We start from the raw sequence: 25,646 nt of genomic DNA, 5'->3' as shown, positions 1-25,646 counted from the left end.
TCCCTCACTCCTGCACCATGTCCCAGCTTCTGGTCTGCACTAGCCTTCCCCCAGCTACACCACTCCCCAGCCACCACCCACACTACCTCCTCCCCCTCCTGTCTTTCCAACATTCCCAGCCTTTCCAAACCCGGTCTCAAACCTCCCATCGTCCAGCCTATCCTGGCAGCCTTTGTTCAGGACTCAGACTCTGTGCTCACTGCACCGCGTGTTTCAGAGACCAGGCAGTCAGCTACAGGGGCCTGAGAGAGCCCCAGCCCCAGCCCCAGCTCTGCTCGCAGATGCCCGGTTCTGTCTGGATCCAGAGCACTGGCTGAAGAGGGGGCAAGAACGTGGGTAATGAGGCCGGCAAGCCAGGGAATGAGGCCGGCAAGCCAGGGAGAGAGGCCCCTTCCTAGCATCAGAGCAGCCCTGAATCCTGCCCCAAACCCCACTCAGGAAGTGCTGGGGCCACGGAGGAAGCTGAACATTCAAACACTTCCAGGCACCAGAGCTACTGCCCATTTCCTCCCTCCAGGGAGAACACTCTGAAAGCCCAGAAAAGGCTTCAAAGATGGGGTCCAGAACAGGAAGCGGAGAGAGATGGGGTCCAGAGCAGGAAGTGGAAGGGAAGAAAGTCTGCAGCTATGAATGAGAGAGCCGCAGGCCACTTCCTCTCCTCCACTGTCAGTCTTTCCCTCCCTACAGAGAGGCAGCTCCTACTGCTCAGAGGTCCCAGCCCAGGTCTCTGGCAGTCCCTTCCTGCTCTTGGCTGCCCCTCCTAGCGAGGCCTTGAAAGGCCTGAATCCCAGTTTAATCTTCCCTGAGGCTTCAGTTCTCCCTGGGCCTCAGGCTCCTCGGACCTTAGCCAGGGTGCTTGCAGGGGCCCTGGGAGCCAGGCAAAGCAGCCCTGACCTTAGCCTGGTTCCTCTCCCCTGACAGAGCCCCAGCTTGTGCCAGGATTCCCCCTATTTCCCTGCTAAATGCCTGGCACTCACCACAACTGAATTGAAATCTGCCTAATTATTATCAGTGATCCCTCCTCTAGGAGAATGTAAGCTCCCAGAGCGCAGGGACTGGCTCTGCTTTGCCCGAGGCTGCAGGACCTGAGTCAGGGGCCTGCACGCAGAGGCCCTCCAGAGAAGTTTCCTGAGTTAAATAGGTGAATTAATTTCCCCTCTCCTGCCCTGGGTCCTTTCACCTCCCTCATACCCCTCCCCCCATCTGTCCTTCTTCCTGGTACCTTTCTATCCTCTTCCTCCTCCTGGAAGTGCCTCAGATGTGGCCTCTAGGGTATTATTTTGGGGTCCCATGATCTGGACTGAGCATAGGTGACAGACAGCCTTATTTCTAGTCCCTTCGCTTCACCCAGTGCCTTGCAGCTGGACTACAGGAGGATCTGTATGTATTGATTAAGCCTCCACAGTTAACTTTCTCATTCAAACATCAAATCCCCAAATTCAAATCTAAAGGACAAATATATACTCATCCCTGTGCCAGGCTTTGTCCTTTAGGAAGAGTTAATGCCCTCCCCTCCTTTTCTCAGCCTTAGTATTCTCTCCCTCCCACCTCCCCGCTGTACCAGGTACAAGGCCATGTAGAGGTTAATTGCAGGCTTTGCTGCTCTCCTTCTCTCTCTTCTCCTCCTCCCCTCAGCCAATAACAACCTCAAAGTGAAAGGAAAAAGAGAGTTGGAGTAGGTACCTTGATTGGGACGTTCAGGTCAGGAGATGGAAGTCGCCAGAGAATGTTAGGAGAGGTGAGCAGGCCTGGGCCCCTCCATGCTGCCCTCCCAAATGCTACTGCAGCTGCACGAGCACATGCTTCCCCTCCCCTCACCTTGATGCCTCTCACCCTGCCTTGGATACTCAGGTACTCATCAAGCTCTTGAGCTCTGAGACCTGTTGCTTCCACTCAGCATCCTCTCAGCAACCTGCCCACTGTGTGGACTTCCTGACTGTCAGTGAGCAGGCAGAGGAAGTGGGTCTCAGCGAGAAGCCAGGTGCCGAGCAGTTTCTCTAGCCCTGAGAAGGGAAGATATCCTCTTTGAGAGTCAGAAGACAGCCACAGCCCTGGGGAGCAGCAGTGGGGAGCCAAGGTGAGCCCCTGGATCAGAGCCCTCAACTCAGGATGCCTTCCTGCAGCCAGGCAGCGGGAATGTTCATGATGGGGCCAGCGCCTCCCTGCAGTGAGCCACCTGCTCCTCCTCTCTAAGACAGTCTTTTCTGCTCTGTGGTCTGTAAGCCTGACCTCAGGAGGAAGATGAAGCTGCAGAAGGGGGCCAAGGTGGGGTGGAGACAGGGGACGCAGCTCTGTGTCAGGCACAACCTTGGGCTGCCTTAATCAGAGTTCGCAGGCTTGAACTCCACAAGAGCCAGGGATGGGCAAGGGAACCACATAGGATCTTTGGGGAGGAGCCTGTGGAACTCACCACCTAAATTCATGCACAGGAGATTTTAGCCCAACTTTGCAAAGCTGGGTCTCAAGTCACAAGGTTGGGGAAGGCTGCCCCCTAGAGCCAGGATCAAAGAATTCTTTACGGACAGCCAGCCCTTCTTTCCTTCATTCATTGCACAAATATTTATTGAATTCTACCTATTCACCTGGCATTAGACTAGATGCTGGGAATGCAGAAGTGATCAAGGCAGGAAATACGGTGACTAACCATCATGGTTTGCTGTCTAGACCGAGTGATAAAACCAGGACAGCTCTGAACAAACCAAGAGAAGTTGGTCCCCAACAGATAAAGCCACTGCCCTCATGAAGTTATATTCCAATGGAGTGGCAGGGGCGTGGATGGAAAGGATAAACAAATACATAAGGTAATTTTACATAGTATAAGTGCTATGGGAAATAAATCAGGCGAGGGATTGTACTTCACATAAGAACAGGATTGCCTCTCTAAGGAGGTAATATTTGAGCTGAGACTAGAGTGATGAGGGATTGATCTTATGAGCTCTCAGAGAAGAGCCTTCCAGGCACAAAGTACGAAGACCCCGAGGCAGGAACAAACTTGGCACATTCGAGCACAGAAAGAAGGCCAGTGTGCCAGAAGTGAAATGGGCAGGGCTGAGACTAGTTGGAGTGGGCGAGGCCCCATCATTGCACCCTAAGAGCTGGGGGAAGCTATTGGAGGGATCGCAGCAGGGCCATACCATGTTCTGTTTTTTTTTGTTTGTTTGTTTGTTTTTTAAATTTTTAATTGATTTCAGAGAGGAAGGGAGAGGGAGAGATAGTAACATCAATGATGAGAGAGAATCATTGATTGGTTGCCTCCTGCATGTCCCCCACTGGGGGTTGAGCCTGCAATCCGGGCATGTGCCCTGATTGGGAACGAGCCATGACCTCCTGGTTCATAGGTCGATGCTCAACTACTGAGCCACACTGGCTGGGCAGGTTGTTATTTTTAAAGATCACGCCAGCTGCTGGGTGAAGAATGGATTGGAGGGGAAAGAACGAGCAGAGGAAGACCAGTTAGGAGGCTGTTGCAGGGGGCAGTGGAGGTGATGATATGACAGGACTAGGGTGTTGGCAAGGGGATGGAAAGAGGATAGGGCAGACCCAGCTAATGAATTGGATGTAGGGGGTGAAGGAAAAGGAGGACTCAGTAATGACATCTAGGTTTGGGGCTGGAGCCATAGAAAACAAGGACATGCTCCAGATGACATCCTGCTGGGTGGGGATTAAGGAACAGAGAGGAGGAAGTCCTGACAAATTTTATCAACTGGAATATAGCTTAGTGAGGATAGCCTTGGCGTAGCCTTGTGGGAGAAGATATGTCTGGAATGTGCCTGCTTTGGGGGAGTGAGGAAGAAATGCCTTAGGAGGCAAGGTTCCTGCAGGTGGGAATCAGGAATCTGCCTTAATATTGGTGGGACCCAATTCTAAGTGACTTCAGAGGGATTGATAGTTCAGACAGGTTAGCCATATAGGCTATGTCTACATCACCTGAAATGGAATGAGGATGATGTATTGTGATAATAAGGTTAACTGTAACAAACAACCCTGAAATCTCAGGGGCTTAGCCCAACAATGGTGCACCTCTCACTTATGTTACAGTCTGATGAGGGGCTGCGGGATGGAAGGAGTGGCTCTGCTCCATTCATTCATTCAAGGGTCCTAAGCTGTCCTCAACATGTGGCCCCTAAAATCATCACAGAAGAGGAAGAGGGAATGGCAGATACATGGGAAATTTTTATGGGTCCAACCTGGTAATGGGACACATTGCTTCTGTTTTGATTCCATTGCTCAGAACTCCCTCCCATGGCACCCATTTAACTGCAAAGAATCTGGGAAGTGTTCAAAGTTCAAAGTTAGTATGTCACGTGCCTGAAAAAAGCTGCTAATAGTGGGCATTTGCAGTTTCTGGGGGGTGGGCAGTGGTTTCTGTCTTGGATTGGGCTGGGAGTGTGCTTTCTGAAAGTACTTCAGAAAGGAAGCTGATGTGGGAAGAATCATACGTACACCTTTCTGCTTGTAGCTTCATAATCCTTCCATTTCTTCCATTCTCATGGGCTTTCTTAAGTAAGATCTAACGCACACCTTACCACTGAAATAGCCTTATGAATGCTTTCTCTTTTACAGTTTTCTTTCCCATTCAGTCTAACCTGGATACCACAGTCTAACTAATATTCCCAAGACATGGCTTATGTCATGCTATTCCTGTTCAATAACAATAGTAAACAATTTCAACAATAGCAATAAAAATGTGTTGAGTTATACTGTGGTGAGTGCTTTAACTGTAGAATCTCAATAAACCTTAACCATTACAGCAAGCCTATGCAGCATCATCATTCTCATTAGATAGATGGAGCAATAGGGGCTCTGAGAGGACCACATGCTAATATGATAGCCACATGTGGTTATTTAAATTAAAATTAAAAACCATTGAAAATTCAGCAAGTCACATACTATCTAATAAAGAGGGGATATGCTAATTGACCATCACGCCCTCACAAAGATGGTGGTGCCCACAGCCAATAAGGAGGGAATATGCTAATTGACTGCCACACCCTCAAAGATGACAGCACTCACAGCCACAAGATGGTGGCACCCAGTTCCCTCAGCCACACCAGGGCAGCAGGCGTGCGGCACGGCCAGGCCCGCCCCGCACGCCTGCCTCCAGAGTCCCCCAGTCCCCTCAGCCACCCAGGGCCGGCCTGAGGCGCAGGCAAGCCTTGGATGGCGGCTGCCCAGCCACCCAGCCACCCAGGGCTGCCCGAGGCTCAGGTAACCAGGGCTGGCCGAGGCTTGCACTGCCAGCAGTGGCTGCAGCAGAGGTGTGATGGGGCGTCGCCATCCCCTGATCGCTGGGTCACCTCCCGCCCCTGAGGGCTCCTGGACTGTGAGAGGGGGCAGGCCAGGCTGAGAGACGCCCCCTCCAGTGTATGAATTTTCATGCACCGGGCCTCTAGTATCAAATAATAGCCATATGTGAATAATATCATTTTGGAGAGCGCAGATATAGCAAATTTTTTTCTTGGCAGAAACTTCTATTAAATTAGGGACCAAGGGCCACGAGTAAGTGGTAACCCTATCTGAGTATAAAATCCTTCAACAGTTAAGAAAAAGTTTCCACAATTAAGAAAAACTTGCAGCCTGCCCTTACCCTTCTTGTACAACCTGGGCCCAAGCTACTGTTGCATAATTATTTCCTCATTATTTTCTTGCACAATTTCATACTCCAGCCTAACAAGTTTGCTCCCTACTCTACAATACTCCTAATATGTACACTCATAATATTTTTGCTCTCCTCCTTTCTGTCGGCCCAGCTAATTAATTCCTATCTGACCTTTAAGGTTCTAATAGTTTAAGTATCTCCTGAATCAGCTTCCTTGTTTCCATTCTCACTGCCTTGACCAAACCACCTTTCAGACTCCCCACATCATTTGCCATGGCAGCTGGTCTGCTGCTACTAATCATACTTGTGGACATTCAATGAGCACCTACTATGTGCTAGGCACTCTTTTAAGCACCATGTCCTCATCACAACACTTGTAGATTTCACTGCTGTCCCCACTTTACAGGCGGGGGAAATTTCACCCCCACACTATTACTCTGGCCACATTTCTAGAACACAGAACTGTTACTCTCTTCCCTCCCCTGGCTCCACAGGGAGGGGACAGCCTTCTTAGCAGAGCACTCAACGCCCTTCATGTTCAGAACATTTCTAACTTCAAACCCAGCACTCCACCCACAGACCACAAACTACTTACAGATTCCCAACCTGACATGTTATTTCTTCCCTCTGTGTTGTCTGTATACATGCTGTTCCCACTGCCTGGAGTGTCATGCCAGCTAGCCAGTGTACTGTGGACTCTGAAGCCATCCATGGCAGTGTACTGTGGACCTTGGGGCTCACTCTCTTCTCTGACCGTCAAGCTCTGCGTCTCTCCATCAGTGGTTCCCAGAGAAGAGCTGGGTTCTCACCACATTAAAATCACTTCTCATTAAAAAAATATATACTCCCAACATTCAAATGTAATGGGCCAGGAGAGGCATCTGGGGTCTTTTTGTTTTTAAAGAAGCTCCCAGACGATTCTGAAATGAGGCAGATGGCGTTTATTCACACGGGTTTACATCGCTCATTTTGCAATTAATTAATCTTACCCTGCCTAGGTTTCATGTGCATGATTGCTATTTAATGCTTACCTTTATTCACTTGCATTCATTTATTTAACTAATGTGTATTAAGGGGCTATTATGTGCCAGGCATTCATCTAGGTGTTGGGGTGAACAAAGGTGGTACAGTCCCTGCTCACGGAGTTTATTTTCAGAAGGGTGTGGTAGTCAGAATAACGCCTCTCCCAAGATGCCCATGTCCTAATCCCCAGAACTTGTGAATATATTACTTTACATGGCAAAAGAGATTTCGTTGATGTGATTAAGTTAAGAATTTTTAAAATATTTTTTACTGATTTCAGAGAGGAAGAGAGAGGGAGAGATAGAAACATCAATGATGAGAGAGAATCATTGATGGTCACTTCCTGCATGCCCCCTACTGGGCATCGAGCCCGCAATCTGGGCATGTGCTCTGACAGGAATCCAGATGAACCCGTCCCCTCCTGGTTCATAGGTTGATGCTCAACCAATGAGCCATGCCGGTTGGGCCAGTTAAAGATTTTGATGTGGGCAAATTATTTTGGATTATCCAGATTCTTAATCACCAGGGTTCTTATAAGGGAAAAGAGGGAGGGAGCAGAGTCAGGGAGAGAGAAGATGTGACAACAGAAGCAGAGTTCAAAGGAATGCTTTGAAGATGAAGGAAGAGGGCCTTGAGTCAAGGAATGCAGGTAGCTATGGGAGCTGGAAAAGGCAAGGAAGCAGATTTTCTCCTTGAGCCTTCAGGAGGGCAGTCCTGCCACCCCTTTCATATTAGCCCAGGGAGACCCATTTTGGGTCTACAGAACTAGATTATAAATGTATGCTATTTTAAGCCATTAAATTTGTGGTAATTTGTAGTGAAAAGAAATGAATACAAGAAATACTGGCTACTTATTCTGTGCAGGTATGTGATGGGCCTCCCCAACTTGATTCTAAGTGCCCTGAGGGCTCTGTGTTAGGTCGGGTTTTCCCTTTCATCTGAGTCCTGTTAGAGAGTAGAAATTTTTGAGCATGCTTCCTCCTAGTTGACTTAGCCTTGAATCCCAGCTGCACCTCACAAAATAGCCTTGCAAGATAGAACACTCTCAGCTTTCTGAAGAACAGGATGACCCTGTAAATAACATGATCATCAATAACCTGGCCCTGACGTTACTTAAGAAAAACTGTTTTGTCTTAAATTGCTTGCTCTGCAAAAACAAGATGTGGTTAATGTACTTAAAAGCGGTCCTGCACAGAGGGTCGGGGCTGCTCTCTGGACTCCCTGCGTGGAGAAAGGCAGAGCAGTCGCCGGCCGGCTAATAAAGGCTCCCTAAATTTTAATTTGGTCTGGACTCCAGTGGTTGTTCACTCGCGTTCGCTCCACAACAATTCCGAGGGTGGAGGTGATGTTTGGTAGGGATTGGGGAGGGGGGGAGGCTTGTAGAGATGAAAGGAAAAGGGAGCAGTGAGTGATAGAAGGTGATGGTGGCAGGGATTCTCAAGCTTCAGTGTGAAGTACCGTCTGAAGAAAGTCTGGGAGGGAACTGGGCAGGGCGGAAGGAATCATATTCACTGTGTACTTTCATGTTTCTTAACTTATGTTTCCATTTTTAACGAGACATTTAAATTTCAAATTTTAAAAGAGAATGTGCCGCCTATCCAGAGGTTAAACTTTTAAAGCAGCCACGGCAGCTGGCTTCTATAAACATGTATTGCTAGGCCCCGCCAATGCCCAAGTACCCTGATACAGTGGGTCTGAGGGCAAGCCCGGGACCTGCCGTTTTAACAGGTAACCCTCTGACGATCAGAAAGCCCAGCAACCTCAGGACCTCAGGTGCCAAACTCTGCGGGTCTGCGGCTCCGGCGGCCTCCGGCCAGGGAGGGCGCTGTGCCGGCGGCGGCGCGGGGGAGGGGAGAAGGGGGCGGGCCTGGGCGGAGCTCGGGGCGGCCGGCGGCTCCGGCTCGGGCTCCGGCTCCCGGCCCTGCACCTGTGACTCTCCGCAGGCTGTGCTCGCCCTCGCGCCCAGCGCCCGCAGCCCATGGCCCCGTCTCGCAGGCAGCTCGGCCTCCGCGCCGCCTACTCCGGCCTCAGCTCCGTGGCCGGCTTCTCCATCTTCATCGTTTGGACGGTGGTGTACAGCCAGCCGTGGACGGCGGCTATGGGGGGACTCGCAGGTACCCCGGGGCTCAGGGGGTGTTGGGGCCGGGTTGTGGGGCGAGGGGAGGCGCTCTGCTCCCGAGGCTCCTCGCGGGTGGCACCTCCCGGGGGAGCGGGTGGGGTGTTTACCCAAAACATCCTTTAGCATCGCAGGCCTCTCCCGGCCCAAGCATTCTCCGAGCCCTGGCGCTACCCCGGGTGCCGACGTCCCGCTGCTGGGGCTGGCACCAGCCTGCCTGCCAGGCGCCGCCGCCTGGGTTAGCTCGCGACCCCTCCGCCCGCCCACTGCCTATGACAGCCTCCTCCCTGCGCCCCGCTTCGCTCGCCACCGCTTCACAGGGCTATCCCTGGGCTAAGTGTGAAGACCCTCCAAACACACCTGTTCGGGCGGGGGCGGGGGCGGGGGCGGGGGGGGGGGGCTCCCGCTCCTGAAGCGCCTCTTCCTTGGGGGCTGGGTGAGGGCAGAGAGGGGTAAGTGGAAAGGAGGGCTGGGGTTCCCGGGGAAGCCCACCTGCCTCTTTCTAGTGTGGACCCCACCCAGCGGAGTCCTTGGTGGAGAGCAGCACCCTGGGGATGTGAGGGAAACTGGACATTCTGTTTCCGCCACGCCGGTGTCTCTTTGCCACCCTTGTGCTGTGACTCCTCCACCAATATCTGCTAACCCGCCCTTTCAGTGCCTCTAGGAGGGAAGCGGAGACAAGTACTAAAGTGAGAACGTCAGCACCCTGGTGAAAGCCTGGTGCTGCACCCGTTGTGCACCCTTTGGGCATGCCATTAACCTCTCTGCGTTGTAAAACTGGTGTGAAAACGAAACATATTTTTTTCTACTTGCCAGACACTGTTAAGCAATCTGCTTCCATTGTCTAGTTTAATCCTTATGTTAGTCCTGTGAAGTAGGGATTATTATTGTGCCTGCTTAAACTGAGGCTTAGAGTAAATAAATAGCTTGCCTGGGGTTCCACAGCTACATGAAATAGTACGTGTGGGAAAAGACCTTTGGAAAAAAACGCATGTAAGGATAATGCTTTTACATGTGATGTACTTATTCCATTAACTAAAATCCTCTGCCCAAAGAGACCTTAATGGTCTAATGACAGATAACTAGATTTGCTCATTGCCCCTGAGCTTACTGAGAGCCATCCCTGGGCAGAAAAGGAGCGGGATGTGAACGTTCTGCCTTATAAGAGGGCATACATAGCCACAGCCTAGGCAGTGCCAACCAGAGCACTAGGGGGTCACCAAGGAAGGGTGGTGGGTGCCTTGGCTGGGCTGCTCTCCTGCCTGCCTGGATGCCCCACCACCTGTGGCTTTCTGTTCTCCCTGTGGGCGGCCAGACTACCTCTGTTCACCTGTTCATCTGCAGACCCTGACTCCTCCCTCCACCTGGAACCCTCACCGTCTACCCTGTTTCTCCTGGTTCTCTTCTTGCAGTTTTCCCCGTTTCTTGTCAGCCCTCTGCTTTCCCCTCAGAAAGGTGGTGTCTTCAGGCCAGGCGCTGTGGTTGTACTGATAAGACCTGAGATGGGGGCTGGTTGGGGGTGAGGAGGGAGGGCCATCCCTGGGCGTCTGGCCTGGTGCAGTGAGCCCAGGCTGTGTGACCTTGGGCCCATCAATGCCTCCTGGGCCTCAATTTCCTCATCTGTAAGGAGTGGGAGGAGATGCCAGTGAAGGAGATGATCTCAGAGACACCCCTACCCCCCCACACCCCTACCCACCCTCCCACCCCACCCCCTACCCGCTTTTCAGGCCTGAAATGTTACAGTTTGTGTTCTCTCTCATTCATCTCACAGCTGCCTGTTGGAGGGCCATGAACTACCTTATGCTCCAGGGAGTCTTGGGGCTTCCCTCTGACCCCAACTCTGCCCTCTCTCCCTCCCTGCAGGCTTCCTTCTGAGGCAGGCCAGCTGTGGAGTTGGGCACCAGGGCAGCGATCAGCGGGAGCAGGGTCCTGGTGCCTCCCTGACAGTCTGGCCTTGGACAACCAGGAGGTGGCCATGGAAGAGCCAAAGCTGCCTGGCAGTGGTGTGGTGGGGCGAAGGAGGGCTTGCCTGGCCAGGGCTACCCACGTGCCCTCTCCACCCTGAGTGGGTTCTGAGAGTCTGTAGCCAGACTTCTTCCTCTTTTTGGGGTGATGCATCAGCGAATTTACTGACTTGTGAGCACCCCACTTCTGACTTGGCATTTTCTAGCTCAGAAACAGCCAAGTCACCAGAGGGCAGCCCTCGTGTGTTCCTTCTTCCTGGGTACCAGGCAGTGGCCAGTGGAGTGTTGGTTTCTGGGACAGGGTGAGCCTGGGGCCCCTGGGGCCAGTGGGAAGAGCGTTCATGGGTAGAGACCTGCTCTCTCCCATCCTGGTGGTGCCTGGGAAGAAGCTTGGAGGAAAAGCAGTTGCAGAAGAAAGTTTTGCGGTGGGAACCTTGGGGAAACACGCACACTCTTACTCTATATCCTGCAGACAAGGAAAGAGGAAAAGAATAGAAAAGTTGCCCCAGGAGTCCAAATGGCTCTGTGTTCTTCCCATGGGAGCTGTGAGTGAGAGGAGCTCTGGGCCTTGCTTTTCCCTGAGAGCAGCAGGGTCTCTGTTCCTGGAAGCAGGTCGGGTGGAGTGAGGGGTGAGGTCTGGCACGGACATGGGTGTGGGTGGGCCTGGGGACCTGTCCATTCTGCCTGGATTGTGCAGACCAGGCTCCTGGCGCCCACAGTATCCTAGGAAAGGGAGCAGGGCTGAGGGACAGTTGCCTCCTGCCTGAGGGGCCAGTGTGGGCTCCTGCACCTTCACCTTTGGGTGAGAGAGGTCCTTCTTCCACAGAAAGTGGTGAGAGCCGGGGTAGGTGAGACTAAGCCTGCTTCCAGACTTGGCTTGTGTTTATCTGGAGGTGAGCCCTGTGTGCAGGGGAAGTGAGAGGTGGGGAAGGTTGTGCCTGCTAATTAACAAAGACCTGGGACCTGGAACACCCAAGATAGCCATCTGCCTTTTCCTCCTGCTCAGCCCTTTTTGGTATGTGGGTATATGTGGGGGTGGGTGTTTTGGGGGCACCAGTGGACTAAGAGATGGCATTTCCATAGGCCCGTATTTCAGCATTAGAAATTGCTGAGTCACAGAGGAATTTCTCTGACCTTTTTTTTCTCCTGGGCTAGCTTCCAGAATCTTTGAGTGGCAGAGGATCTTAGAGCTCAGCTACCCCAGCCACTCCATGGCATATTAAGGAGACAGAGGGTAATGGGGCTGGCCCAGACAGGTGCCATTCTGACTGTTCCTCAAACACACTCAGTGACAATAAGCCTCCTTCCTGGGCCCTTTAAGAAATGATTGGCTCTCCAAATGAACACTTAGGAAGCATGTGAGAAGGTAGGGAAAGACTCAGGGAAGGGTGGCTGGCGCACAACCCAGATCACGTAAGATGTGAGCTGAAGCCATGGGGTTGCTATTCTGTTCACCTCTGGCCTGCTCCCACTTCCTGCCTCGGCCATGGAGAGATGCTTGTTCGGGCTCATCCTGATCTCAGAGGTGGAAGGACCCATGTTCCAGGCCCCCCACTCCTCTTGGAAGGTTGGGGTGGGCAGGGGTAGAGCTAGGAGAGTGTGAGTGAAATAGGGTAGGAGGGGAAGCTGCAGGATTGGCAGGGCTGCACCTCACTAGGGTGGAACTGGAGTCTCCCAAGTTTCCATGCTGGCGGGACCTTTGGGCTTAACCCTCTTTAGATGTGAAACACTAAGGCTCTGAGAGGTCATGAGGGAGTGACATGGAGTATGGCCCCAGGCTTCCTGGCTGGCAGTCTCATGGTTTTCGTCCCTTGCCAGGCTGCCTGAACTGTGACAACTTCTGGGTTGGTGACCAGAGCATAGCTCTGTGATGATGCTCCCCTCTGCCTTTTGTTTTCCCTAACTTAAAAAACATTTTTATGAAATATTTTGGGCAACTGAAAAAGGGTAGATAATTTAACACTCTTCCACTTACCACCCAGCCTAAGAATTAAGATATCGTAGATTCAGTCAAAGCACTCTTCCCACCCCCACCTCCTTATCAACTTCCTTTTCTTCTCTTTCTTGCCACAGATAACCAACCACTTTCCCCAACCAGATGTCCATCCTTCCTGTGCATGTGCGCACAGGTCTCCTGACTCCTACGACCCCGGCCTGTGTGGCCACACCTGCCAGGCTTGCAGCTGGCTCTGCCTCTTTCCTCATTCCTTGCAGGGACCCTGCAGGCCTGCTCCGGACCCTTGCCAATGGAATTGATATTTGTTCCACTCTTTAGGCCGTGCGGCAGGCACGGCCTGGCACAGAGGGCACTCGTTGTATTGGCTGAGCAGCAGCTGTCACTGTAGGGGAAATGCCCAGCCTGGCCCAGGGGGTGGACCAGGAAAGGCTGAGGGCATCAGGCCTGCCCTTTGCAGCAAACTGGAGGAGTGCCGGAGTATGGCCATGAGCAAGGTCTTGAAAGCCCTGCGGGCTGGGTGGAGGAACCTCAGCGTGGGAGGACTGCTTCCCACCTCCGTGGCCCCTTTACACTCTTGAAAAGTAGTGAAACCCCAGGAAAGTTTTGTTTGTGTGGGTTATATCTACATGTACCATATTACAAATTAAAACTGAGAACGTTTTTAAGCATTTAAAATATTAAAAATAACATTGCATTAACACAAGTAATATTAGTGTGTGTGAGAAAATAGTCATGTTTTCCAAAACAAAGCAAAAAAATTAGGGAGAATGGTATGGTTTTATCTTTTTGCCGATCTCTTGACTGTGTGACTGAGGAGAAGACAGATTCCCTTATCTGCTCTTGCAATGAGGCCCTCGTGATATCACGGGCCCTATAGCCTCCAAAAACTCCATTCCAGAGTCACGAGACTGTAAAGACCAACACTATCTTTGTATTTCAGCATTTCCTAACCCAGAAATAGGTCTGGGTCCTAAAGATCCCTGAAGGTCCCGGGGTCACTGGCTGGAGGCTGAGCGGAGAGGGTGATGGCAGAGTCTGTCCCTCTGACCAAGTCTGTCCCACAGGTGTGCTGGCACTGTGGGTCCTGGTGACGCACATAATGTACATGCAGGATTACTGGAGGACCTGGCTCAAGGGGCTGCGTGGCTTCTTCTTCGTGGGCGTCCTCTTCTCAGCTGTCTCCATTGCCACCTTCTGCAACTTCCTTGTGCTGGCCATCACCAGACACCAGAGTGAGGGCCGGTGCTGGGGGGTGGAGGGAGTGCTTACATCCAAGGGACTGGGCAGATCACTTAACCTCCTGTGTCTCAGTTTTCTCACTATTAGTGGGTTGAATGAGAGTACCCATCCCCTGGGGTTGGGAGGGTTCAGTGAAATGTGTGGGAAGTGCTGAGCACAAAGCACACTGCTGGTTAATTGCAGTACCATGTAGTAGGATGGGAGTGCCCCCTGGTGGCTGCAACCAGCAAGAAGCTAAAGGCCCTTGTCCCTGACCCTAGGGAATCTGCTGTTCAGGCAGGTTCAAGTGGGTTGGAAGTGGCCGAGGGTAAAAGTGACAAAAGCAGAAGCCCTGACCTTCCCTCATCCCACTGCCTGCAAACCCTGAAGGCTGGTTCAGCCTCCGTTGGAGGTTGGAGAGGGTGGCCCCAGCCTTGTGGGATGGGGCTGGGAAAGAGGGCAAGGCCCTCTAGAGTCACATCGGGCTCCTCTTCCTTGCAGGCCTCACAGACCCCCACAGCTACTACCTGTCCTGCGTTTGGAGCTTCATTGCCTTCAAGTGGGCCTTCCTGCTCAGCCTCTATGCCCACCGCTACCGGGCTGACTTTGCCGACATCAGCATCCTCAGCGATTTCTGATGCAGGGGTGAGATCTCTGCACCCTGGGTCCTCAGGACCTGGACTCAGCTTCTGAGACATCAGGTGGGACTGTCCCACCCCTGGGGGATCCCAGCACTGTGGCAGAAAATACACAACAGGAAGACTTTGGTCTCCCAAGATGCTGTCCCATCCCCTTTGGGGGAAACCTGGGGTGGTGGAAAGGGGTCCTGCTCTGTTGCTCCTCATTAGCCTGGCTGGAGGGAAGCTTTTCAAATAGATCTATTTTCTTAGCACTCAGTGAGGAATCCTTGTAAGGGCCAAGGCAACAGTTGAGGAGCAGAGAGGCCTTGACCCATGCCTGGGGGCAGGTGATTTGGTCCCTGCTGCCCCAGGAACTTTCCCTCAGACCAGGGTGGAAACCTGGGAAGGGAAGGTCAAGTAAGGGGTCTCTAGTAGAGACCTCACCCCAAACCCCAGCATCCCATCCTGTTGTTCCCCCAAGGTCTTGGGCAGAGAATTCAATGTCCCTGTTCCACCCAGAGCTGGCCTCCTGAGTATGCCGATCTTGTCCCACCCATAGTGGTTATGGGTGGGCCCCTAGATCCAGGACTCCCCAAATGAGGCCTGACTAAGAATCTTGGGGAAGGTGCTCCTGCCCCCAGAAGGGCTTGAGTAGGTGTAGGCTAGAAGGACCCCAGATCTGTGCCTACACACCTGCAGTCCTGCATTTCCACTCAGCCTTCTCACACCTGCCCCTGGTTACACCCAGATCACCCCCTGCTATGAGATGTCCCCCCAACTCCTGCCCCTCACCTAGAGCTTGTATCTCTTTATCTCCCTTGTGAAGGATAAAGCTTCTCTCTGCCCATACACTGGCCCAAGGGCTCCTGACTCGGGAGGGAAGAGGCTACTGGGACGTATGTCTTTTTATGTTAGGTTGCCATTTTGCACGGTCTACCCCTTTCCCACTTCAGCTCTTTGCCTTATCTGTGTTACTGTCACTTTAGCAGAAATACAGCGACTGTTTGTATCAGACAGCCTCTGGGTGTTTCTTGGGGGGATTGTGAGAGCAGCGGGTGCGAGGGCTGGTGGTGCTGGGTCTCTAGTTATCTCGTAATGCCATTTCCTTAGCTCACAATGTGCCCTGGCGGGCAGGGGAGGGGCTGGTGTCTCAGGGGCTGGAGACCCTCTCCCGTGAGTCCCCCTACCGGCTTGGCTTTCCTCCTCTGGCTCTCAGCACCCCCTGGCCAGGGTGAGGATGCCCATGGACACAGCCTCAGCCAGGACGGATGGGATTTAGTATCTGTCACCCAAGAGGCAGGACAGATGGGAAGCGGATAGAGCCACTTGCCTTCATACTCTCCCAGGCTGTGAGGGCTTGGGGCCAGGTCTGAGGTAATGAGGCTCTACTCCCGTGGGCTAGACAAGCCTGGCCCACTCAGAGCTACAGAGACAGGCGCTGGCAGCCCTGGCACCGTCATCTCGGCATGCGCTGAGCTTGTCCGGGCCTGTGGCCTCACCTGTTCTCTCTTTGAGGCTCAGTATACACTTAAGAAGTCCTGGTGCATTAGAGCAGGAACCATAAACAGGGCCTATTTCTGGAGCCTTTAGCTGGTAAACAGAGGCCCCTAGAGGTGACATGACACACCTGACCTCCCAGCTGGGACTGGAACCAGGTAAGTCTGATTCACAACTCTTTGGGGATGCCTTAGTGAGCAGGTTCTGAACAGCTATATACCGCCCCCCTCCCCCCACCCCACAGTGGGCCCTCTGTCTATGGACTCAGCCCAAAGCTGCCACCTCCTTATTACCCCAGGTGGGGCAGGCGGGGCAGCTATAGTGTGTTCAGAATGGATTCTTCCTGCAGGGCAGCTCCACAAGGGGCAAGGAGCTGGAGGGGGGCTGGTCCTTTCTCCACAGCCAACAGATGCACACTGAGCTGTGGAGCTGTGTGCCCACTGCACACCCCACCCCCTGTCATGTGCACCTTTAAAGCAAATAAAACATTTATTTTTCAGATTTTTTTCCATTTTTTTTCTCTTTTTTACAAAAACATGCATACATACACAGGGTCTGGAAGTCCTAGGGAAGACATGTACGCACACACACACTCACGCACACACACTCGCACACATGCGCACACACATACTGTCCTTCTTGGCCCCAGAAGCCTTGACTTTGCCAGTCTGCCTCCCCTCCCCCATGTCTTGCATCTACTCTCCCACCCCCTTCCCCCTCAGCCAAGCTAGTCCTATGTGGGGCAGGAGTCAGCTGGGGTGGGAGAGACCCCAGAAAGAGAACACTCCTGGAGGGGGCAGTGACCGAGGGATCCCTGGGGGTCACACTGTGCTTCTGAGGGGAGATGAGGGTTTGGCACCATTGGATCAGGAAGCACGGAACTCCAAGAGCACCCATCTCCTCCACCAGGGCACTGAGATGGTCGGTACCAGAGGGGAGCCTACCGATGACTGCTATTGAGGGAGCTTTGTCTCACTGCCCGACGGTGGTGTGGGGGTTGGGGTGACTTCCATAGTCATTTGAGTAAACAGGCAAGAGGAGGGACTCCCCCTGCACTCAGGGATATGGGACCCCTTGGCTCCTCCTATCCATCCCCCTCCCCCCCACTCCAGCCCTCAGAGCCTAGGAAGGGTTACCCTGGCTGAGGCCAAGTTCACATTTCTGTGTGGAGCCTGGGGCTGTGTGCAAAGTCCAGGGTCTACAGCGCCAAGAATAGTGGTTATGGGTGGGCCTGACTGAGCCAGTCCTCCATGCAGTCCTGAGGAATGGGGGCCCAGCAGGGCCTGGACCCCACATGGGCAGACTCTGTTTTTAGGAGAGCCCTACATGGGGTTGGCCGGCTACCCTGCCTGCCTCCTCAGGGTCCTCTTTGGTCCCTATCCTAGACCCAGGGGCCTTTTCAGTCTCCTTGGAGTGACTGTCAAGGGACTGTTCTCTGGCCACAGCTACCTGCCCAGAGGACCTCTGAAAACCCCAGGAGCAGGTACTATTGCCAGAGGTCAGAAGAGAACCAGGTCAGAAGGGCAGGATGGGCCAGCAGAACCATTCCAAAGCCTTAGAGATTCATAGGTTCTTCCTCCTCCACCAGCTGCTCTGAGGGCCTGGGGGAGGATAAGCATGGGGTTGCTGGGGGGCCAGGGGCTACAGAAAGGGCCTCAGCCCACCTTCCCAAGAAGGCTGGGCTGGCTGGGCTGGAATCTGGGATCCTCAGGTTGGAAGGGCTCAAGGGGTGGAGAGGCTGTCGGCCGGGGGTCGGTATTACCTCTCTTCAGCCAGGATGCCAACTGAGAGGGATGCCAGTGCAGTCACTGCCTCCACTTCTTCTGTGTCGGCTCCTGGCACCCTGAGCACCCAGGATTCTGGACAGGAGGCCAGGCGCTGCATGCAGCCCCAGTATTTACCTGGGACAAGAAGCCTAGTCAGAGAGGGTTGGGGAAAACAAGTCCTTCAGCCTGCCTCCCCACACATCCTAGACCGGTACTGAGACCGAATATCTCAGGCCAGGGTCCAAGAGTAGCGGCTGTGTCCTCAATCTGGGGTCAGTTCTCTCACCTGCCTCTACCCTCAAGATACAACCTTCCTCGACTTGCCCCCACAGCCCTGACAAGGTGAGTAGAGCAGATTCAGCATGGCTATGAGGTGGCCTCATAGGTGCCCAGGCCATTCTCCCCGCTTTGGCTGAAAGGTCGCCTCTAGCCTATTCCCATAGGTACAGGGTTCCTAAGAGCATCAGCCCCAAGCAATGGTCAGCCCAGAAGACAGGAAAGGAGCAGATGGTCAGTCCAGCAATGGTCAGCCCAGGACCCAGTACGGGGAGAGCTGTCATCACGGGGTGGCCATCGGCTAGCCACTCACCCTCCCTGGGCTCCCACATGGACATGCCCACCCTGCCTACTGTTGTGAGCAGTCGGGTCCAGGGAACACGCCCAGAGCCTGGCCCAGAGCGAGGGCTCTGTACAAAGTGCCAGCGACATCTTTATGTTACCTACATGCCCTTACTGTGCCCGGGTGCAAGGAAACAGAACATTCCTTTTTGTATCCCTAGCATAGATCATGAGTTTTTACACAAAATGTTCCATAGACACCGAGTTGAAATGGAGATTTTAAAGTGCTTTCCAAATGTGGGATTATCATCTTAAGACCCAGCCCCCAAAACGGGCAGAGCTTCTGAGGCCCTTGTGGCCGGGACTGAGGGTTGCAGTGGGAACCAGCACTGTTAACAAACAAGCCTGAGTGTAGCTGTTCACTGGCCCTGGCCTGGGGCTGTGGCTGGAGATCAGAGCTCAGTCCTGCCTTGAGGAGGCAGGCCACTGTCTGGTGGTCCCTGCGGGGTCCATGGGGAGGTTCTGAGGGTATCTACACTTGGGGTGTTGCCCCACCAAGGGTAACTTATAGGAAGCCTATTCCTGACCAGCCCCAAGGTTCCTGGCAGTGGAAGCTCTGGTGACTGGGAACAGCACCCCTGAGGTTCTCCCAAGGCTGGGGTCAGCGGGTGTCCTCTCCACACTCACTGTGCACCCGGATCACAGCTTCCAGAGAACGGATGGCGTTGAGGTTGGGTTTCTGTTTCCAGCCTTTTTCTGCAAGGGGATCGACCTACGGAAGAAAACAGTACATCAAGCACCAGTCTTGGGGACCCATAGCCCAGGTCCCCCCACGCCAAGGGCCCTGGCTTTCTGGTTTCTGGGCACAGATAGGCATGTGCCTCTGGCTCCACACCTTACCTGGGGAAGAGGCATCCACTCTGTCCCCCTTATTCCAGGCCTAGCCATCCCTGCCCTATCTGTGAGCCCTCAGGGACGCGCCCCATTTGTATGCTCTTCGGGGCAGTCCTGCGAGTGCCAGGCTCCTGTTCCCACAGAGGCATGGATGGGGGCGAGCAGCTCACCTTATTGCCCAGAAGAGCAGCCACACAGGCCTCAGAGGCGTCGCAGATGGCTGTGAGGTCATGGCCGCCCTCCAAGGCCAGCACTACTGCACCTCCAGCCAAGCTCATCAGCTGCTGCGTCATGTACCCAAAACCTAGATATGTGAGGAAAGGGGAGGAAAGGGAGGGAGAGGGGTGGAGAAGAGGTGGACCCTCTCCACCTATTATGTCCCTGCTTGCTTCTTCCCTTATAAATAACTAGAGGCTCAGTGCACGACTTTTGTGTACTGGGGGGGGGGGGGGAGGGGAGGGGTCCCTCAGTCCAGACTGCACTGGTGGACATCCCCCGAGAGGTCCTTAGCGCTGCCTTGGAGGCGGGAGAGGCTCCCATCACTGCCTCTGCGCTCGCCAGCTGTGAGCCCAGCTTCTGGCTGAGCAGCGCTCTCCTGTGAAGCACACTGACCACCAGGGGGCAGCTCCTGTGTTGAGCATCTGCCCCTGGTGGTTAGTGTGCGTCATAGCAACCGGTCGATCCACAGTTTGGTGGATTTGCATATTAGGGCTTTATTATACAGGATGATGCAGATGCAACACTCTCTACCATCCCAAGCGCTTTCACATGGAGTCCCATGTAAAACTTATGAGTATGCCTCACTCAGGGCTCAGAGAGGTTAAGGTCCTTGCACAAGGGTTCACAGCTAGTAAAAGGCAGGGCTAGGACTTGAACCGGGGGCACTGACTCCAGCGACATCCTTTTCAACTGAGCCTCACCATCTTTTCTTTCTGTCCTGCAGGCCCCATGGCCCAGCAGGCTGAGGGGCTCTCTCAATTCTGAGAACACTGCTCCTCTTACCCTCCCTCAAAAGAAGCTGCAAGCCCAGCCTGGGAATGACACACTTGGGGGGCGGGGGGGGAGTCCTATGGCGGAGCTTCCTGTGTCCCCAGGGTGTGACTTAGTCAAGCTTTCCATGGTGAATGGAGCTGGTCGTGAGAAAGGGCTCTGGGCTATGCTAGGCTAGGAGAACCCAGGGAATCCCAGGGCCAGCTGCCATACCCCAGTCCTCACACTCATGATCCTGGCCGGACACAGCTGCCTTCCCCTCCCAGCCCAGCCCTCATTCCCCTAGGCTGGACCCTTCTTACATTTTGCGGAAACATGGTAGCCACCCAGTGGGGCTGGGTGACCCTCGGCAGCATCAAACCCAGCCGACACCAAGACCAGGTCCGGAGAGAACTCTCGGGCAATGGGCATCACGACTATCCTGTGAGGGTGCGAGAAGGAGGGCTCACCACACTGTAGCCTTGCCGGGCGGAGGTCAAGGGCCCCCACTGGTGCCAGCCCTCTCCACCACCTTTACTGTGGGGCAGCCTGCTATTAGGACTCCAAGATACCCAATCTCCCAGAAGGATTAATGAATCCCTCTGACTTCCTTTTGTTTTTTTAATCCTCACCCAAGAATATTTTTTCCATTGATTCTTAGTGAGTGGGAGGGAGAGGGAGGAAGAAATATCGACATGAGAGACACATCAATTGGTTGCCTCTCCCCCTCCGCCCCCCCTACCCCCCACACACACACACCGCTTGAGCCCCGACAGGGGCCGAGGTCAAACCTGCCGAGTTATGTGCCCTTGACCAAGAATTGAACCTGCAACCCTTTGGTCAGTGGGCCAACACTCTAACCACTGAGCAAAACTGGCCAGGGCCCCTCTGACTTCTTTGACCTTAGCTTCTGCACAGGAATGTGCCATTACCCTGACAGAGCCTAAGGGCTCAGCCACCAAGTGTGCTTAACTGGTACAAGGCAGGAAGGAGCCAAGATGGGGTACCAGAGGGGATGAAAGAGTATGTGTGTGTATCTATAGAGTGCAGTGGTCAGAGCCACAAAAAAGGTACAGGTCACTGAACCTCAGGGATTAGAAATACTCGGTACTCAGTTGCTACCACACCTCGCCACTCACCACCCAAGAGCTGACCAGGGTGCCTAGACTCTGAGATCCTGGGCTTCCCAGATGTACTCTCTCCTCCTCAGCCCCTGCCAACCCCCATAGCTGCCTCCTACATCCCTGACCTACCTCTAGGGTCCATTTTGGTGTCTTCCAAAGCCCTGGGCTATGGGCAGGGCTTCTACAGAATTAGCTCCCATGGAAAATGTCTCCAGGAAAGTATTTGGAGACCTACTTCCAGATTTCTTTTTCCCAAATGGAGTGGTGGAGCCCCAGAAAGAAATATATAAGGGCTCTTGAACAGAGCCCAAAGCTGCTCTTCTAGAATGGCTTTTCCTAAGCAACTCCCCCAATATGGACATCATCTGCTTTCCCTCTTGCTCTGCAATTTCAGTTTCTCACCTTCTGCACAAAGCCCACCTCCTCCAGGCAGCTTTCTTGGACTGAATGCTCTGCTCACTCCACCTGCCTGTCTCCCAGCACTCAATTCAACATTGGCTCTTGGTAACAAGTGACTTTATAAAGTGCCCTTTGCCTATTTCATTCTATTTCCTGTCTTGCAATTGGAACTGGAGGCTACTAGAAGCCAGTATAACAGCGCCGTGGCTTTTGTTTGCCGTGGTTCTGGGGCTGGCTTATAATGTCTGGTAATTGAATGAGGACAGGCTGACAAACCAACTGATTGCCTCCAACCTGGTGCTGCTGGGAAAAAGGGCAGGAAAGGGTGGCCTTGATGCACTAGGCCTCAGAGCACTTACCTGAAAGCAGCCAGGTACTCAGGATCCCCCATTGGGGGGTCCAGACCTCCGGCCCAGGCCACGTTAACGTTGAAGCCCTCACCGCTGCCAGCTCCCACCTGGAAAACAGGACGCAAGAGAGACATGACGAGAGCAGAGTCCCAGGAGAGGAATCCCAGATGTTAGCTCTGCAAGACAAGCTCATATACCCTTCTCACTTTCAGATGGAGAAACTGAGGATCAGAGAGGCTAAACAATCTATCCAGGATCACACAGCTAGTTGGAACAGAGGCAGAGTAAGGATCACGAGAGAGAGAGTCAATGGGGCTGGAAGAGGTAGACCCGACACGTGGTTACCTCCTCCACAGCCCCACTGCCTGGGAAGAAGTTGCCATCGTCATGGCGATGCAGGGAGATGTAGAGCACACTGGGGTCCTCGTAGAAGGTGTGCTGGGTGCCATTGCCATGATGAACATCCTGTGGGAGATGGGCAGTGGATTAGGGAAGGTATGAAAGCAGAGAGAAGGAGACTGGAGCAGGTTGGAAGGGTTTTGAGGTTAGTGACCAGTTTGAGGGTCAGGACCCTAGACAGGGGGCGAGGAAACTGGAGACCCTAGAGCCAAACTGTTGAGTGGCCCCAAGTAATAAATCCATGGGCCCTCTCTGAGCCTCAGTCTCTCCATGTATGCAGAGATGTGTACATAACATGCTGAATGGGGGTGGCTATAATGAGAGCCTGAAGGGGAGGAAGCAGGCCTGGCCGTGAGAGAGTGTGTGGGAGTGGATTAGTGGAAGAAAGGGAAGAGTCCAGGATTACACATCAGAAAATCTCACTGCAGTGTCTTGTCCAAGGTCATGGAATGATGCGGGTGATGAGAAACAAGCCCAAGTACCGAGGGGCAGGTACGCAAGGCCCATCGCCATCCATCCTAGGGAAAGCAGTGGCTCTGCAGTCAGTAACTCACGGCCATGCATGGGTGCACGTATGGAAAGCTCCCCTGTCCTCAGCTTCTGTACAGGCTTGTCCCATTCACAGGTGTCAATGCAGAGTGGGGTAGCTTATACTTAGATGCACGTACGCTAGCACTAAGCAACTGGTCTCAAATCTGGCTCAGGACAGACTAGGTGTGTGGCTGTATGCAAGTTACTTAACCTCTCTCTGCTCACTTCCTTTGTCTGAAAACCAGGTTACAGTCAGGAGTAAATACGTCACATGTGAAATCCATCAGTGTTTGGATGTGATTAGTGGAATGTTAGCGTTATCTGCTGTTACTATTATTGTCACTACCTATAGGGGAAATGCAGAAATTAGAGCTGCAGAAAGAAGCCAACAGAGGCCAAAAGACAGCACTCAAATGGTTCCTTCCTCCCATTGTGGGAGTCTTATGGATGAAGGCCTTCCCATACACCATCTTCTCCCACATTTTATACAAGGGGGAAGCTGAGGCTCAGGAGGCCAATGCCGAACTAGGACATGAAACCACATTTCCTGACGCCAGGCTCAGGACCCTTTCCACAGGGCTCCGGGTCTGAAGGGGCTAGGCACCAGGACATACCCAGTCCACAATGAGGATCCGGCCGGCCTTGCCCTGTTGTTGCAGCTGCCGGCAAGCGATGGCCACAGAGTTGAAGAAGCAGAAGCCCCTGGGAGGAGGAAAGGGAAGTCCTGACAGCCCATCCTTCCTGTGCCTCCACCTGTCCGGCCTCCCCTCTCTACCCGCTCCTGGCCTGGTCCAGCCCCAAAAGGCTCACCCCACCTAGGCCTTCCCCAGACCTTACATGGCTGTGGAACGGTCCGCATGGTGTCCTGGGGGCCGAACCACAGCAAAACCATTCTGGAAATGGAAAGAATGCTTATCAACCGAAGGGCCAGCCCTCTGACCCCATCTCCATAAACATGCCCCAGCCCCAGCTCCTCCCAGGGCCAGGATGGGTCTGAAGTGCCCGGTACTCAGCCTCAGGCTTGGCATCCTCTGCGTTCAGGCTGGATGTGAACAGAGAAACCCCCGCCCGGTGTGTCCTGGCTGTTAGCATTTCGTAATAACAGCTGTTTGTTGGGCCAAAACTACGTGCCTGGCACTGTGCTAAGCTCTTTATAAACACTGGATTTCATCCTCATAACATCTCCATGAGGTAAGTATTATTATTAGCTCTAGCTTACAGACAGGAGAAATCTGAAGTTTAGGTGGGTTAAGCAATTTGTGCAAAGTTGCCTGGTTGTACATGGTGGAGCCAGAATTCTAAACCCAGTTCTGTGCCCTTAACTGCAAAGACCCACCAAAGGGCTTTGACACTGAGGACACTGTGACCACCTTGGGCTGAGCTCCTAAACAATGGGGTGGGGGGGACCTCAGGACAAGCCCCTGTAAGGTGTCCAGCCCAGGTACCAACCCAGTCTATAAAACTTCAGCATTGCAGGGGGGTGTGTGTCGGGGGGCGGGCGGGGAGCCCGGCCGGTGTGACTCAGTGGTTGAGCATCAACCTATAAATCAGGAGGTCATGGGGCACATGCCTGGGTTGCAGGCTCGATCCCCAGTAGGGGGCATGCAGGAGGCAGTCGGTCGATGTTTCATTGATGTTTCTATATCTCTATCCCTCTCCCTTCCTCCCCCTCTAAAAACCAATTAACAAAAAACTTCATCACTGCAAAGAAACGATCTGCCAATGCACGGAGGTCCAGAGACGCCTGCAACTCGCCCACAGTCACACGTTGGGTCCATGTTAAATGATCCTGGGTGGTCATGACCTGTGTCCTTTAGAGTCTGAAGGTCCAGGGTCACAGTGCTGGACTCTCCACCAAGTAACATGAAACTACGGTTCAAATCTCATTTTGGTCCCCAGAGCTCTTGATTCCCCTTCCAAAACCCTGTGGTGCTATCCAAGAGAAATGAGATGTTGGGGCTCTGGGTCTGGCCCCGCTGCCGCCCCATTCTGCTACCTCCTTCCGTGGCTTGCCCACCTTCGACCCAGATATCCTACCTTCAGCTCGCGGGAAGCCACTTTGAAGGCCAGATCGGTTACGCTGCCGGCAGCCCAGCGGGCTGCATTGGAGGAGTGCAGCTCGTTCCAGATGGTGTCAGTATCCACCTGTGGGGGCCAGAGTCAGGGCCCGCATCATCCAAGGCTTCCCCCAGGAGCCAGGGCCCATGGGTGGTGCCCACCCCATGGCCAGGACCCCAGGGGCAGGGAGCTGGGCAGACAGTGCTGCCTCCCCAGTGCCCCACCGCCCCAAGGCAAGGCCTCCTGTATCCCCCAGTCCCAGCATGACGTCTCCTTCCCAGCTTCGGTCCACATCACCAGCCCATATCTGGCCAGCACTCCACTGGCAGCATGGCGCCTGCCTCCCCGGTCAGAGGAGGGGGCATGGCGTTACCTGGGCGGGACTTGGGGTTTGGGCCTGGAGGGGGTTTTAAGCCCCAGCTGGCTCTGCTCAGGCCCTGCGGGACGTCGGAGCTTGAGGGGCCGTCTGCACCACTGTCTTCCACTCAGGGCCCCTAGCCCAGGCTGGGAGGCCCCCCAAACCCAGTCCCTGGGCCTCAAGGCTAGGGAGGGGCCGGGGGGCATGATGGGGAGATGGGGAGGGCGAGGCGGACCAAGAGAGGCG

The 25,646-nt window shown here is 53.7% G+C and overlaps 2 protein-coding genes across 6 annotated transcripts in view; one reads left to right on the top strand and one right to left on the bottom strand.

The window, feature by feature from the left end:
- Window positions 1–8,479: 8,479 nt before the first annotated feature.
- On the top strand, window positions 8,480–15,509 carry SLC48A1 (solute carrier family 48 member 1). Its single transcript, XM_080659032.1, has 3 exons — window positions 8,480–8,736; window positions 13,724–13,891; window positions 14,379–15,509. The coding sequence occupies exons 1-3, from the start codon at window positions 8,601–8,603 to the stop codon at window positions 14,513–14,515; spliced, it is 441 nt and encodes a 146-aa protein (XP_080515158.1). The 5' UTR covers window positions 8,480–8,600; the 3' UTR covers window positions 14,516–15,509.
- A 955-nt stretch (window positions 15,510–16,464) lies between these two features.
- HDAC7 (histone deacetylase 7) overlaps window positions 16,465–25,646 on the bottom strand; it is a 37,302-nt gene continuing 28,120 nt past the window's right edge. For all 5 annotated transcript variants that reach the window (XM_080659030.1, XM_080659029.1, XM_080659027.1 and 2 more), the window contains 10 exons: window positions 25,022–25,129; window positions 23,822–23,877; window positions 23,599–23,686; window positions 22,400–22,519; window positions 22,064–22,161; window positions 20,505–20,623; window positions 19,383–19,516; window positions 19,006–19,090; window positions 17,757–17,895; window positions 16,465–17,595 (listed from right to left, as the gene is read on the bottom strand). In XM_080659030.1, the coding sequence (XP_080515156.1) occupies window positions 17,550–17,595; window positions 17,757–17,895; window positions 19,006–19,090; window positions 19,383–19,516; window positions 20,505–20,623; window positions 22,064–22,161; window positions 22,400–22,519; window positions 23,599–23,686; window positions 23,822–23,877; window positions 25,022–25,129 (993 nt within the window). In that variant the 3' untranslated portion in view covers window positions 16,465–17,549. The remainder of the gene's footprint in view (window positions 17,596–17,756; window positions 17,896–19,005; window positions 19,091–19,382; window positions 19,517–20,504; window positions 20,624–22,063; window positions 22,162–22,399; window positions 22,520–23,598; window positions 23,687–23,821; window positions 23,878–25,021; window positions 25,130–25,646) is intronic.

Source organism: Plecotus auritus, assembly GCF_963455305.1.
Source record: "Plecotus auritus genome assembly, chromosome: 3".
NCBI classification, from domain to species: Eukaryota; Metazoa; Chordata; class Mammalia; order Chiroptera; family Vespertilionidae; genus Plecotus; species Plecotus auritus.
This window is presented reverse-complemented; position numbering and strand designations above follow the sequence as displayed.

Bases quoted from the DNA above. Each gene is read 5' to 3' on its own strand.
- SLC48A1 (XM_080659032.1), top strand. From the start codon at position 8,601: ATGGCCCCGTCTCGCAGGCAGCTCGGCCTCCGCGCCGCCTACTCCGGC. The intron at 8,737-13,723 runs GTACCCCGGGGC...TCTGTCCCACAG, and splicing joins GGCTATGGGGGGACTCGCAG to GTGTGCTGGCACTGTGGGTC. The intron at 13,892-14,378 runs GTGAGGGCCGGT...TCTTCCTTGCAG, and splicing joins GGCCATCACCAGACACCAGA to GCCTCACAGACCCCCACAGC.